The sequence below is a fragment of the Fundulus heteroclitus genome, chromosome 1, assembly GCF_011125445.2.
Source record: "Fundulus heteroclitus isolate FHET01 chromosome 1, MU-UCD_Fhet_4.1, whole genome shotgun sequence".
NCBI classification, from domain to species: Eukaryota; Metazoa; Chordata; class Actinopteri; order Cyprinodontiformes; family Fundulidae; genus Fundulus; species Fundulus heteroclitus.
In genome coordinates, this window is record NC_046361.1 from 35,288,950 (window position 1) to 35,302,363 (window position 13,414).

General features: G+C 40.5%; 1 protein-coding gene across 1 annotated transcript in view; it reads left to right on the forward strand.

Moving 5' to 3' along the window:
- The window catches only part of LOC105926911 (ankyrin repeat domain-containing protein SOWAHC), a 33,737-nt gene that overhangs the window by 16,624 nt on the left and 3,699 nt on the right, over positions 1 to 13,414 (forward strand). Inside the window, exons 5-10 of the mRNA XM_036147521.1 lie at positions 1,173 to 1,229; positions 1,583 to 1,684; positions 9,510 to 9,524; positions 10,240 to 10,326; positions 13,137 to 13,139; positions 13,248 to 13,298. Coding sequence (XP_036003414.1) covers positions 1,173 to 1,229; positions 1,583 to 1,684; positions 9,510 to 9,524; positions 10,240 to 10,326; positions 13,137 to 13,139; positions 13,248 to 13,298 — 315 coding nt within the window. The remainder of the gene's footprint in view (positions 1 to 1,172; positions 1,230 to 1,582; positions 1,685 to 9,509; positions 9,525 to 10,239; positions 10,327 to 13,136; positions 13,140 to 13,247; positions 13,299 to 13,414) is intronic.

The window sequence follows — 13,414 nt, forward strand, 5'->3', positions numbered from 1 at the left end:
CAGTTTAGCTTTATTGTGCAAAGAGCTTGTAGGGATTCAGTCCTCATTACCTTGTTGGAGTTTTATTTCCCTGCACATATATATATATATATATATATATATATATATATATATATATATATATATATATATATATATATATATATATATATATATATATATATATATATATATAGTTTAAAACCAACAAACCATGCAAACAAATTAACTCTATTTGTAACCTCCAAAAATTATTGGTATTTTTTTTCAAATATGCATCAAAATTGAAGTCTAATATAAGTCAAATATGTCTTTTTTTTATATTTTAAATAAAATAAAGTGTTTTATGGACACAATTGGGGTCAAGAAATCGCTTAAACATTTTACTTTGAGCCTCGGAAAAGCATGATGGACTATTTTAGTTTTGAAAATCCACATCAAATAGAAACATTTAGAAGAAAATTTTAATAGTTGATGACGAAACTTGTGGGTTTTAGCCAAAAACTATTGTGGTTTATAATAAAATGAGAAAACGCTGCGGGAAAGTTAACGTAAATATCGGAGCCCTCTCCATTCCATCCTTTCATGATCACCAGTGTTATTGTGTTTCTTCTGCCTGTTATTACTGGTCTCTACTAGAAGGGATAAAAAAAGCAGTTGTCAGAATGAAAAAGGCTGGATAAATACCGAGCCTCCACTTTTCGTGTTCAGAGCGCTGACATGTGGCAGTTTGGGTAGCAGACATTAAAGGCCTCACTGTTTTACCATCATCTGTCTGTGTGATCTGAGAACAATTTGCCAGTTCCTCAAAAGAGATTTCCTCTTTTCCATAAATTAGCCTCACGACAGTTTTATAAAAAGCTGGAGTTTTCTCCTTAGGTTTTCTAGACTAAAGAAAAAAAAATGGATCCAAAAACACTTAATTTTTTTCCCCCCTTGTTAATTGTTAATGGGATTGTTATTCATTGCCGCCTACGTGTGAAAGCGTCGCCTCTGCCTCGCTCTCTCATTACCTCCCTATCTGTCTGACACCCTTTTGGTCGCATCGCCACAGTTGGGAAAACATCACAGCAGTGGGACCGGTGTGTGTGTGTGTGTGTGTGTGTGTGAAAGTGGGTGTGCGTCTGACCCCGGTGTCACGGATCAGCTTTTTGTCACATCCGAGTAATGCTCTCGTTTGCTTTTTGTTTCAGTCCGAGTCGGAGCAGGACGAGGAGTCCACGGGCAGCATGGGCTCCGCTGCCGTCGCTGTAAGTCCCCGTAAAGCCTTTCAAACACTCTTCCCTTTGCTTAATATTTGCCAAGGAGGCAAAACACATTAACAGCGAAGTTCACAAAGTCATGGGTTGCTCTACTTTTGTTTGGGACATTCAGAATGACCTCTAAGGTTTGGTTCTTGCAAATAAAATCCACCCCGCCAGAGGAGTCGGTCCCCGTTAAACAAATATAACAGAGGGAAAAACTTTTGAACTCCGCGGCGCGTGATCATGGGTGTCTCCCGCAATGTGTCAGTTGGCTCTGCCGCTTGTAGGAAACGGATTAGAGATTTGTGGTCTCAGCATTGTCGAAAGAATCCCCAACAGGATGTGTGTTTCTGTTGCAGCTGGATCCGACAGAGAAAGAGTGGATCTACTACGCTGCCAGCGCTCGAGTGCCCGACCTCTCCCAGCTGCTCAGGCAGGAACCCTCGCTTGCAAATAAAAAGGTAGACTGGCTTCTAAAGGTCAGCTGGAGTGAAATAGGATAAGTAAAAATGGGATTATCTGGTTTGGAATAATATGATGCACTTTAATGCTGCAGCAGTTTAGTGTAACATAATCTTAATATAACTTTGTAACATAAAACTAGTGTGTTAATTATGTACCACGCTAACAGCTCTGCATGCAGTAGGCCTCCTGTCCAACAGCGAATTTAGAAGTCTGTGACTGGACTTTTTACTTTGCAGAAATTTAATACAGTAAAATCTGGATATTCTGGCTTCTGGGATAATGCCTCTACCTTATAAGTCAACATTTATACATTTACTTTCTTTTTAAGTAAATGTTTCATATGTTTGGGATGGTTAGTTGTGCTGATTTACTGTAGGAACCAGTAGCTGAGAATTTTATCAGTGGTTTTAATTGTTAAACATTAAAATACCTTTTTATTTATCTAGACCTTGTTTGATGTATTTGGTAATATGGACTAATATTACCCACATATACAAAATTACATTTCTCAATGGCAAACGTAACTTTGTGCATTCATTACATTTATCACTTGGGCATTTCAGAAGTTTACTTTTACAGAAGTATTTTCCTGCATAAAATCTGCATAAACCCCAGTCACATTTATTGGCAGCTCTGGTAAAAGATGGGTTGAAAAGTCTAAAATTAAATCAATGTTTTTATGCCGCAAAATAGTTCTGAAATACTGAGAAAAGATTTAAAATCCATCTTTTAATTTTAGACCTTTCATTAAGATAATTGTTTCTGGCAAAACTATTGATGCCACAATTACTGGCAAGCCAAAGAATTCCTAAAACAATAAATGTTATTTTTTATAATTTAGACTTTTTAAAAGTTGGTCATAGTATCCAGGAACGTCTTTTTGTTTCCCTGGGGGTATAAATATGAGGTCAGAAACTGTTTTGATTTGTCCCACAGACTAATCCCGCTGCAGGTGAACTAACTACCAAATTTACACCCGCTCACCCTTCTTAGAAGAGAAGATCGAGTGTTTTTCAAAAAGAAAAGCAGACACCCTCAAAGACCCTAATAGTAATATCCACAAGTGGCAACAATGCAAAGAGTAAAAACAGTGCTACCAAAATGGTTTTAAATGTATGTATTAGATAGTTTATACGTGATATTTTACTGTTACTTCTCAGTTTTTGTTACATGTTGTTGGCTTAAACAAACCTCGTTTCAGAATGTTATTGATTACAAATGGCGACAGCCTGAGGTGCATTACGTCTTCGTACTTTTCCCAGTGAGAGAATCTAAAATCCAAAAGAACCTCAAATCTCATCAGTAGTCATTGCACCTCATGAAATAAAAAAAAAAAAAAGAAATGACTGGAGGTGGAAAAATCAAAGCCAAGTTGTAAAAACGGATGTTTTCTTGATGCGCCTCATGAATACCAGATGTTCCTGGTCAGTTTGTACGTTTGTCTACTATTTCAAACATGCTGACATACAGTTTTGTACCAATGTGCTTCACAATTGTTTATCAACTAATTTATTTTTTGATCAACTATATAGAGCAAAAGAAACATAAAAATGCTAAAATTTTGCTTACTTTATTGTAGATTATTTTTCTGTTGAAATTATATGACCTCCATTTTTCATGACCTTGGACTAAGTTGACTTATGGAAGAATAGGGGATTATGATAGATGGGTAAATCAAAATACTTCGGGCTATCCTCTTGCTTATAGGTATTTATTGAAGCAATGTGATCCAATTACCTTAGAGCAGAGTATGAGCAGAATATTGAAAATTCAACTCGGTTTATTCATACAGTGCCAGTTCACAACACATGACAACTGAAGGTTCTTTACAAAAAAAAGTCAATTCAAACTAGATATTTAGACAGATTACAACTCAATTACAGACATTTCAAATTGATTGTACTTATCAAACAGTGCATCAGTTGATTGAAAATGCCTTTAGGTCATTGGTTATCAATGTAGGCACAAAATGTCCCAACCAAGCAGTAGACTCTTTCACCTGAAAAAGACCTGTAGGAGATGAATAAAATTGCACAAATAATCTCTTAAAATAAATGAAACGTTTCTGTCTTTTCTGTTTCTTGAAACCAGGACTTCACATCTGTGAGTATTTTGGGGGATTTTTAACGTGGTGCAGAGTTATTATCGTCTCTGTATCGGATTTTTGTCTGACCTGAAGCTTTTCACTCCCTCGTTCTGACTCGTCCCGGCGGCTGACTGTGACCATGACTGCTCCTCTCAGGGGGTAAGTTTCAGCCACCGTTTTTACTGAGACCAAGTTGTTAAAAAAAAACAAAAAGCACCTCGTCTCCTCAGGTTCATTTTCCACTATCTTTAACTGTTTTCTTCAGTGTCTCAAAGATGTGCTTTACTTTTCCGCGCGCCGATTCGGCCATGATCCTTCTGAGAACATCCAGATCATGCATTTCAAAGGTCCACTATCAAAAGGATTATGAAAGATAGCTTTTTAGCTCCTGTGCCCCCCTGACAACCTAAATCCCTTTATTTGTCTCCCAGTGCGCTTAAGAGATTTGAGCTCATGTTTGTTGTCCCTCCCCTCGTGTCACAGTTCTTACACCGTCCTGCGGCCGTGGCAGACCACCTTCTAAGAGTCGCCCTAAGCCTCTGCCATCTCCACCGTGGACAAGATAGCCCGGCTGCCATTGAAGTTTTGGGAGGTGGGGAGGCGGTGGGGGGCAGATTAAGGAGAGTCTTATGCCTCACAAAGACTTTGTCCATTTAAAGATAATCTGAAAGTAATAGAGCAGGCTGGGATTAATTGTAGAACAATGCTGCATGTGTCCCTGGGAAGGTGCTAAGTCCCCCTCAGGGCTCTTTGATGTTTTTTTATCCCTCAACCTGACACTGTTCACCAGAGGTGGAGATAACACGGGGAGATACGGAAGATCTAAAAAGCCAAAAAAAATCCTCCTGAACAGAGCATGAAAAACTTAGAGCTGGAAAAAGTGATCTGCGCCTGTCGCTGCTATGTTTTGTTACAGAGAATTTCAGCAGGGTGTGCAGTTCCTTGCTAATATAATTTATATCAACTGAACTTTCTCACATTTTGTCACCTTACCAAACTCTAGTTTGAATTTATTCCAGAGGGGGTGGGGGTTGTAGGTAATAATCCAACTCAAAGTAGCGCATTATTGTGTTATTTCTAAAAACATATACTAAAAATCTAAAATAATGTTGGCATTCAGCCCTCCCGAGTCAACATTTATTGAACCTCCTTTTACTACAATGGTTAGCTGCGAGTCCTTTAGGGTCTCTACCAGCTCTGCGGGTTTAGGGACTCGAATTTCTGCTCAGCCTTCTTTGCAAATTATCTAAAGGTCAGCCAGATCCAACGGAGAGTGACTGTGAGGAACAATGTTTAAGTCTTGTCTTAGATTCTCCATTGAATTTAGGTCTGTACTTTGACTGGGTCCTTTCAACATTTGAGTATGCTGCGACCTAAACTAGTCCATGGCTTTTTTTTTTCCTAAGGTATTTCTAAAGTGTGTGAATATCAGATGTCCCATCAACAGATTCTCCCACCTGAGCTGGGAATCTCTGCAGCTCCTCCAGAGTTACCATGAGCCATTTGACTGTTTCTCTGATTAGCTAAACAAGCACATTTTGGTTGGAAAGTTTAGAACAGTGTCCGGTGGACTCTATTTACTAATTAGGAGACTTCTCAAGTCAGCTGTTGCCCTTTATTTTATTTAGGGAGGTCAGAATAAAGGGAGCCGAATACAAATACAAGCTACACTTTTCAGTGTTTTTAATTTGTGAAGAATTTTGAAAAACAATGTGCGCTTTTTTTGGTGTTTGGTCTATGATGTTAAATACTGGTAAATAGATTAAAGTTTTTGGTTAAAATGTTGTAAAATGTCAAAACCTTAAAGAGTTTGGATTTGTTTTTAACATGCCATAAATGGTTTACCGTAGACTGACTTATCTGATCTGAATTTGGCGTCGTTTCACCGTTTTTTTTTTTCTCTTCCTGTTTTCCATGCGATGTGTGCTTCCATTCCTGCTGTGACGGACTTCCTCCCACAAACAGTTCGTAAGTACATCATTTCCCCATCAATCCTCTCCATCTTTCCTCCTCATCCCGACTAGAAAGGCTTTTTGTGGTCATGCCGCTGTGAGTCCTCTTTGGCTTCCACTTTCTTCGTTGGGAAGTCCGTGGTGGTCAGACTTAGAGCTGCCCCTGAGTGATCAGACACCTGGGTGGGGGGAACAGGAACAGAAATGAGGGAACAAGCGTCCTGTTTGGGGCCTCGTACATCATCCCCGCTCCCCGGGTAACCCAACGAGCCGCCTGTCAAGCAGCCCTTTGGTCAATCTGTCTTCTGATGTGACACTGGGTACACTAAGGATCAGGAGATACTCCAGCCACACGGCGTCTATCACAGTCTGTCCCCCCGACGCGTCAGATGGGGCTGTACTTTATTTCCAAATTCCCTTCAGGGGAGAGAAACAGAAGTGCTTCTGATATTGGCTGCTGGACCAGCCTGTTGTACGAGATTGGGGACGGAGGTTGTAACAGAAAGAGACTCGTTCAGGCAGTAATAAAAGAGTCTCTTTTGTAAAGAAGCACTATTTGGCTTGTGTTTCTCCACACAGGAAGATAAAATAATAAAGACGTCGCCTCACTCTTTATCCCATTATGTTGCATACTATGCAGTATTTTTATGGTCTAAAACTCTGAGCATCTTGGATGGTTTTCGTTGTTGTCGTTTGCAGAACGTTTGATACCAGCAAGAAGTTGAGCTATCAGATTAAAAGAATTCAGACATTTTAAGTAACTGAATTTTGAAAACAAGCCTTTACATTTCTATTTCTTTTAACTATCAAGTGTGTGTGTGTGTGTGTGTGTGTGTATGTATGTATGTATGTATGTATGTATGTATGTATGTATGTATGTGTATATATATATATATATATATATATATATATATATATATATATATATATATATATATATATATATATATATATATATATATATATATATACATCCATTGCCAAATCAACACATAATTTGACCGACTTGTTGTGGTGACCACCAAAAAGAACAAAATGGTCAACGCGAAACGTTTAAGAGGGAATTTGTTTCTATCAATGTAGGGTATTTGGACAGTAAACAGAAACTACACCCTCCTGTAATTCTAAAAATGTATGTCGGGGCAGAATAAAATCCATCTGGTGATAGCAGGCCGTTGTGACTTCTTAGACAAAATTGATGGCAAGAAATAGGATGTTTGTGGAAATATTAGACCCCACGATTGAGGTGCTTGTAGAACCACTTTTAACAGCGATGAGATTCAATAGTTTTTTTCTGTCTGCCATTCCGCACTGTTTTAAGTTTTTTAAGGCTCAATAAATAACTCTCGATCTGTCTGAATATCAGCCCAAACAGCTGATATTGGGACAATAGTTGAAAGGAATGATTCGAGCACTAACGTTGTTTAACAGCAAACTCTGCACACATATAGAATAAATGAGTGAGAACTTGTCTTCAAGTTCAAGAATTTACAGAAATGAACAGAAATGAAATGAACATCAAGAGAACACCACAATGGACTGCTGATGGTCTGAATTACCACTATATTTCAATCAACAAATCTTCTCTACTAGGCTAGTGAAGTTTAACTAAAACTACTATGTAAAATTAAGATAAAAAACCCTAAGGAACTATTTACACAAAAAAGAAATAAAAAAACAAAATAAAATGGTTGAAAAGCATCATCAGAATGATTCAGTGATTACTGGTTCACTGCAAATCTAACTTAAAGAACCAAAGTTCACCTTAATGAACGTGGAATGAGGTTAAATTAGCTTAACTAATTTAGAACAACATTTGATGTGTTCCAACCCATCCGCAATGTAAATCCTAAGTTAAACAAAACATTATTTGATAAAATAATTATTCCTCCGGAAAAGTAGGGGTGCTGTAGCTGTCGGTCACTTGACGGGTTAAACCTAAAGTTATACAAAACACCATTAAAATAACATTATTCTTCCCTGTTAACGATGTACTAATGCTCATAGCACTATTGAACGATGGTGGAGCGAAATGAAAACCAGCATTATGTTTAAAACGAATTGTGTTGACTCTGTGGTAGCACTGATGTCATCCGGGAAGCTAATAGCGCTATGCTAGCAGACATTCAGCGCTAACTTAAAAAGACCATAAGTACTATTTGGTCGTAATGAGCGGACTGGAAAACACAAACATTATTATCCCATCGGTGTATAAAACCCTTTTGGAAAAAAAGTTTGTTATAACCGTAAATCACACTAAACACATCAGTAAAGCTTGATTTCAATGAGGCTAGCGGGAGCTATACCCGTTAGCTTCAGGTGGTTTTAAAAACACGTCTGCTACGTCTTATTTTGCAGAGGATAGGCTGCAGACTTAGCTTCGATCCAGCCTGCATATGTGGCGGTTTTCCAAACTCCAGTCAGATCCTCCGCTCTACAGAGGAACATGAGAGTTCTCCCCAATGCTGCTAGGGCCACGGTTGAAAGAGGGTGGAAAACCTGCACAGCTAGTATTTCTACAGTGAGCCCCCCTGCTGTGAGAGGCAGTCCCCTGGGGCCTGTAAAAGTCTCACATTTCAGTAGCTTTAAACTTTAGCCTGATTGTGTTCCTCGTGGTTTGATTGCGCATTAAACAATTTCTGATATTGTCGAAGAGGAAGCTTGCGCCACGCTTCTTTACTATTTTGTTTAGTTTCAATGAGGTTTGCACAGATTTCTTTCTGTGCTCTTCTATTAAGGTCCAACTACACCACTCAGTATAGGCTGAGGTCTGGATTTGCATTCATTTGGTGGATTTGCTCCTGTCGTTTGGATATTTGATGTTATGACAAGGCTGCACGGTGGGGCAGTTGGAAGCACTGTTGCCTTGCAGCAAGAAGGTCCTGGGTTCAAATGGAGTTTGCATCCCATCCGTGCGAGGGTTCTTTCTGGGTACTCCGGCTTCCTCTCACAGACCACAATCATGACTGTTAGCTCAGTTGGTGACTGTACATTTCATTTAGGTATGAGTGTGTGCATGAGTGATTGTGTCTGTGTTGTCCTGTGATGGACTGTCCGAGGTGTCCCCTGCCTCTCGCCCAATGACCGCTGGAGAAAGGCCCCAGCGCCCGGCCCTGCAGTCTTTTATGGACAAAGGGATAAAGAGGAGGGATGAATGGTCTATTGATAACCCACTTTCAGTCAAATATAAGCTACCTGACGTTTCAATCAACGACACTCTGGTGTACAAAAGAGTTCATGATTAACTCTGGTGCGAGACACTGTGTTCTATTAAAACGATTAGGGTTGTCCATTGGGTTCTTCATTTTTATGAAGCATTTTTCTTTACACCATCGGCTCTAAAGGTCCCAGAGCAGTCTGCAGAACAAAGCCATTCTTCTTATCGGCTTATTGAGCTTTTAAAAATCACTGACTCTGATTGTGCGCCCACAGCAGACAACGACGGATTATTGAATTTTCCTAAACAGATACGCATCATCTTACTGCCAACACTGACGGACATAAGCATCCTCAAGCAATTTAGACACTGCACTTGAATAATCTGCCTCATATGGTTTGAAAGTGACCTTGTAACCCTTCCCAGATTGTTGGGCATCAACAGTTGATTCTCTAGGTTCGTTGCTGTTGTCGTTCCCCTTTTTGAATTGATCCGTTAGCTATTTCTGTATTATTAAGTTTGGCTTTAAACGCATCATTTGTTTCATAACCTGCTTTATAAAGGAGTAGAATTGAAAATAAGTTGCACTTTTAGAGCTTCCATCTTATGGTGAATGAGCTGTGGAGCAGTTTCTCAGCAGCGTGTGTTCAGGCGGTACAGACCACAGGCTTTTTCATTCATCCACAGTTAATGTGCACTTTTAACTGGTTAGTGTTTGATTCGCTGTGTGAAGGGTCAGATCGCTGAGGGGATGGATGTGGTTACCGAGCTGACATTTGCTCCTACACAGATTTCACCTGTTGATAGCCCATAATTACACATCTCGGAGTTTGTAGGAAAAACAGGGGGATCACAGCTGAGGTCCAGCAGGTGGATATGGTTTAACTCGTGTTTTCAGTGGGCCTTATTTGTTCATGTGTGTTTTATTTTCACATCCGAGCGTTTTCGCGCGCCCACGTACGGGTGTATCTGTTGTGTCGACTGAAGTGGGGGGAGATGGGGGGGGTCTCAGGTTTCCCTGCTTGACGTGTGCTGACAGTAGCGCTGTGATGTCTGGGTGGGTCTCCCCTCCCTGGGGTCACACTAACATCATCAATCTTTCCTTCTGGTGACAGGCGGCCTGGCCCTCCAACTGTGGGCACAGTGCTGTGTTGTTTTGTAATTAGGCCGCGTTAGATGGCAGGAAAACCTTCCCTCCTTCTTCCCATCCCTTCATGCACAGACCCCCCCCCCTCCCCTCTCCGCACGCACCTGGACCTCTGCCCTCTGACAGCCAATAAGAGGCGCGGCGGCTTGTAAAAACGCTACAACAGTTATTAGATGTGTCACACCTTTTTCTGTCCCTTTTGCAAACAGACCGCTCTGCACTGGGCCGCCAAACATGGCAACGAGGACATGGCTGTTCTGGTGGCCGACGCCGGAGCCGACGTCAACACTAAATCAGTGAGTTGCTTCTTTAGACGGAGACCGTTGAGTGGGGTGTCATTCAACTTTATGTAAACCTGTTGAATTATATGACTAGATCTGAGCTAAATCAAAGATGTAGGAGACGACAACTTAGCTGTTAATGAAGAAAGTATTACATAATGGAACGCTGTTTTTTTCTTTTTGCTGAAAACCAGCCACAAATGTCTATGCCTGTTATTGCAGTTAAATGGCATAGAACAACGTGACGTGGAAGGAATATGATTTATGATTTTCAAAAGGTTTCTCCAAATGAAAATCTGAAAAATGTGGTGTTTACATGTTTTTAGCCTCCTCTGTTGGCGCACCGTTAAGTAAAATCCAGTGCAGCCGCTTGCCTTCAGCAGTCACTTTATTAGTAAGTAAAGCCTATTTGTGCTTAATTTAATATCCATCAAAGTAAAGCTTAGAGAACATTAGTGAACAAACGACACCATGAAGACTAAAAGCACAGAAGACAGTCGTTACACAATATTCTAACTTCTAATGGAGCTTTGTTTTATCCAGTGTGACAATTACTACTTGCGCATTGAAAGACGAAATCTATCGTTGAAAGAAAGCCTGAAAAAGTCCCGTTTTCAGTTTGCCACAACCTGCGTAAGGAATACAGCAAAGCTGAAAAGTTAGTTTTATGCTGGCGTTGCAAAACCCTGTGTGACGAGAAACGAACACAGCGCGTCCCCCTGAACCCGCCGTGAAACACGGTGGTGGCAGCGTCATGCTGTGGGCGTACTGCTCTGCAGCAGGGACATGGAGGCAAGACGTTGTTGATGGAGAAATGGGAGGGGCCTAAACATAGGGCAGTCCTGAAAGAAAAGCTGTGAGAGGCTCAAAAGCGACTTGAGCCCGGGGCAGAGGTTCACCTCCCAGCAGGACATCAACCCAAAACGTTCATCCAGAGCTACAATTAGCTACGTAGATCAAAGCATGTCCGTGTCTACGCAAGGTACGATCAAAGTCCAGATAATAGTGCATAATCCGTGGTAAGACATGGACATTGATTCTCACAGAGGCTCTCAGTTCTCTCTGACTGAGCTCGGGTTGTTTTGCAAAATTGCTCTCTAGATGGGCAAAGCTGGAAGAGACACACTCCCAAAGACTTGCTGCTGTAATTTCAGCTAAACGTGGTTGTAAATGGAAAAATGCTGCTGCACCACGCGGTTTTCACCTTCCGACATGCACCGTTTTCCTGCTGCATCACGGCTATGCTGTAATTTGTGTGGGTCTATCGCATAAAATACTGTAAAACACGTTGTGGTTGCAGTGTGATAAAAATATTCAAAGGAAGTTCAAGTGTTTTGATTACTTTTGCAAGGCTCTGGATTAGGGGGGGGGGTATTTCCTGACAACACAACTGCCTTTCCAAACATGCACTTAATCACACAACCACAATAGATTCCTTGGTAAATATGCTTGATCTCCTTAAACAGTGGAACAATACAGCGAGTGTTCTCGCGAGGTCAGGTTGTACAGCGTTAATTCCTGCTTCCCACCTCAAATACTAAAGTCAAGTCCAGGCTAAACCGCTTCCCCACCTTCTGCACCTCATGGCTGCGCTCTCTCAGGGTCGATCTGATGGGCCCTGCTCACTCTAAGCTTATAGTCGCTATTTTAAAACAAACTGATATCACCTACAGCACACTTTACCAACATCTGGACACATGAAAACACACGCTGGACATTTTGGGCACTTAAAGCACTGCAAAAACTGAACTAAAAATAAGTACAATTTTCTTAAAATTAGTGTATCTGTCCTTGATTTGAACATGTAAATAAGATGATCTGCCAATGGAATAAGATTTTTGCACTTAAAATAGGAACAACTCATCTCCATCGTCTTATTTAAAGTGCAGGATGTCTAATTATCTTATTTCAGGAGTAAAAATACTCATTCCATTGGCAGATAATATCATTTACCTGCTCAAATCAAGGACAAAAACCCAAATTTTAAGAACATTTTACTTATTTTAAGGTCTGTTTTTGCAGTGAGCGTCTCATCGGTCCCTGACACTGAAGTAACTTAACTTGTGTTTTACATATTTTTAAGAAAATAATTCCCTTATTGTTCCCACAATGGGGAAATTCAGGTGTGATGGTGGCAAAGACACAGTTACACACAATTATTAGCAGTGAAAAAAAAGAGAAGAAACTAGTTAGTTCTAATGAAATACTTATTTTTGTTACATATTAAAAAAAAGGTTTTCACAGATTATTTTGTTTAGGAATGCGACCAAAACTAGAATCGGTCTGTAAGAGAGGAATAAAAGCTGTAATTGCAAAACGGACAAAGAGTAAAGTAAAAGAAAGGAGGAGATGAGGTGAAAATCACCTTCATGACAACATTCCAAACTTACAGGAAGGTTTTAAAAAAAAAAAACAAACAAAAAAAAAACGGTAAATATAATTTACCAGATCCGTTTTAAATAACCAAATCTTTCATGCAGTTTTCTGGCTGTCGCTTCTTTTTTTGTTTTTGAGATTTTCTTTGACAAATGACAACAGGGCACCACTTTTCAGGCTTTGATATCAACCCTTTTTAACAAGGCTTCACTTTATGACACAAGCCTGTATCTGATCAGACATTTAAAGTGAGGAGCATTTACACAGACCTTTCTGTTTAAAAACCACTCGCTGCTGTCGCAGGCTAACAGTAACCTAACTTTTGCTTTTTAAGCCTTCAGCACGTGACCCGTCATGTATGAAAGTTGACAAAGATGCAGCATTTCTGTACATGTGTGCATTTCGTGCTCCTTGCACCGATCTGACTGCGCCGCTCTCCTCTCTTGCAGCACGTGAGTAGCCGGCCCTTCATCTGGCAGCGATGGGGACGTGCGGGTACAGTAGGTCGTTTGACTTGAAAGCTCGCGGCGGTGCCCCCGTGTGATGTAATGCTCTCTAAGGATCGCTGTGAAGATCCAGCTGTGCAAATGGATTACGGCAGCGAGAGAGCGGTGGGGCCGCGGGAGGACGCCGCTAATAAATCATGTCATGTCATGTTAATTGTCTCCCAAAACAGAGTGCATGCAAGTCCACGGCCGCGCAATTTTCAGCGAATTACCGAGCAATT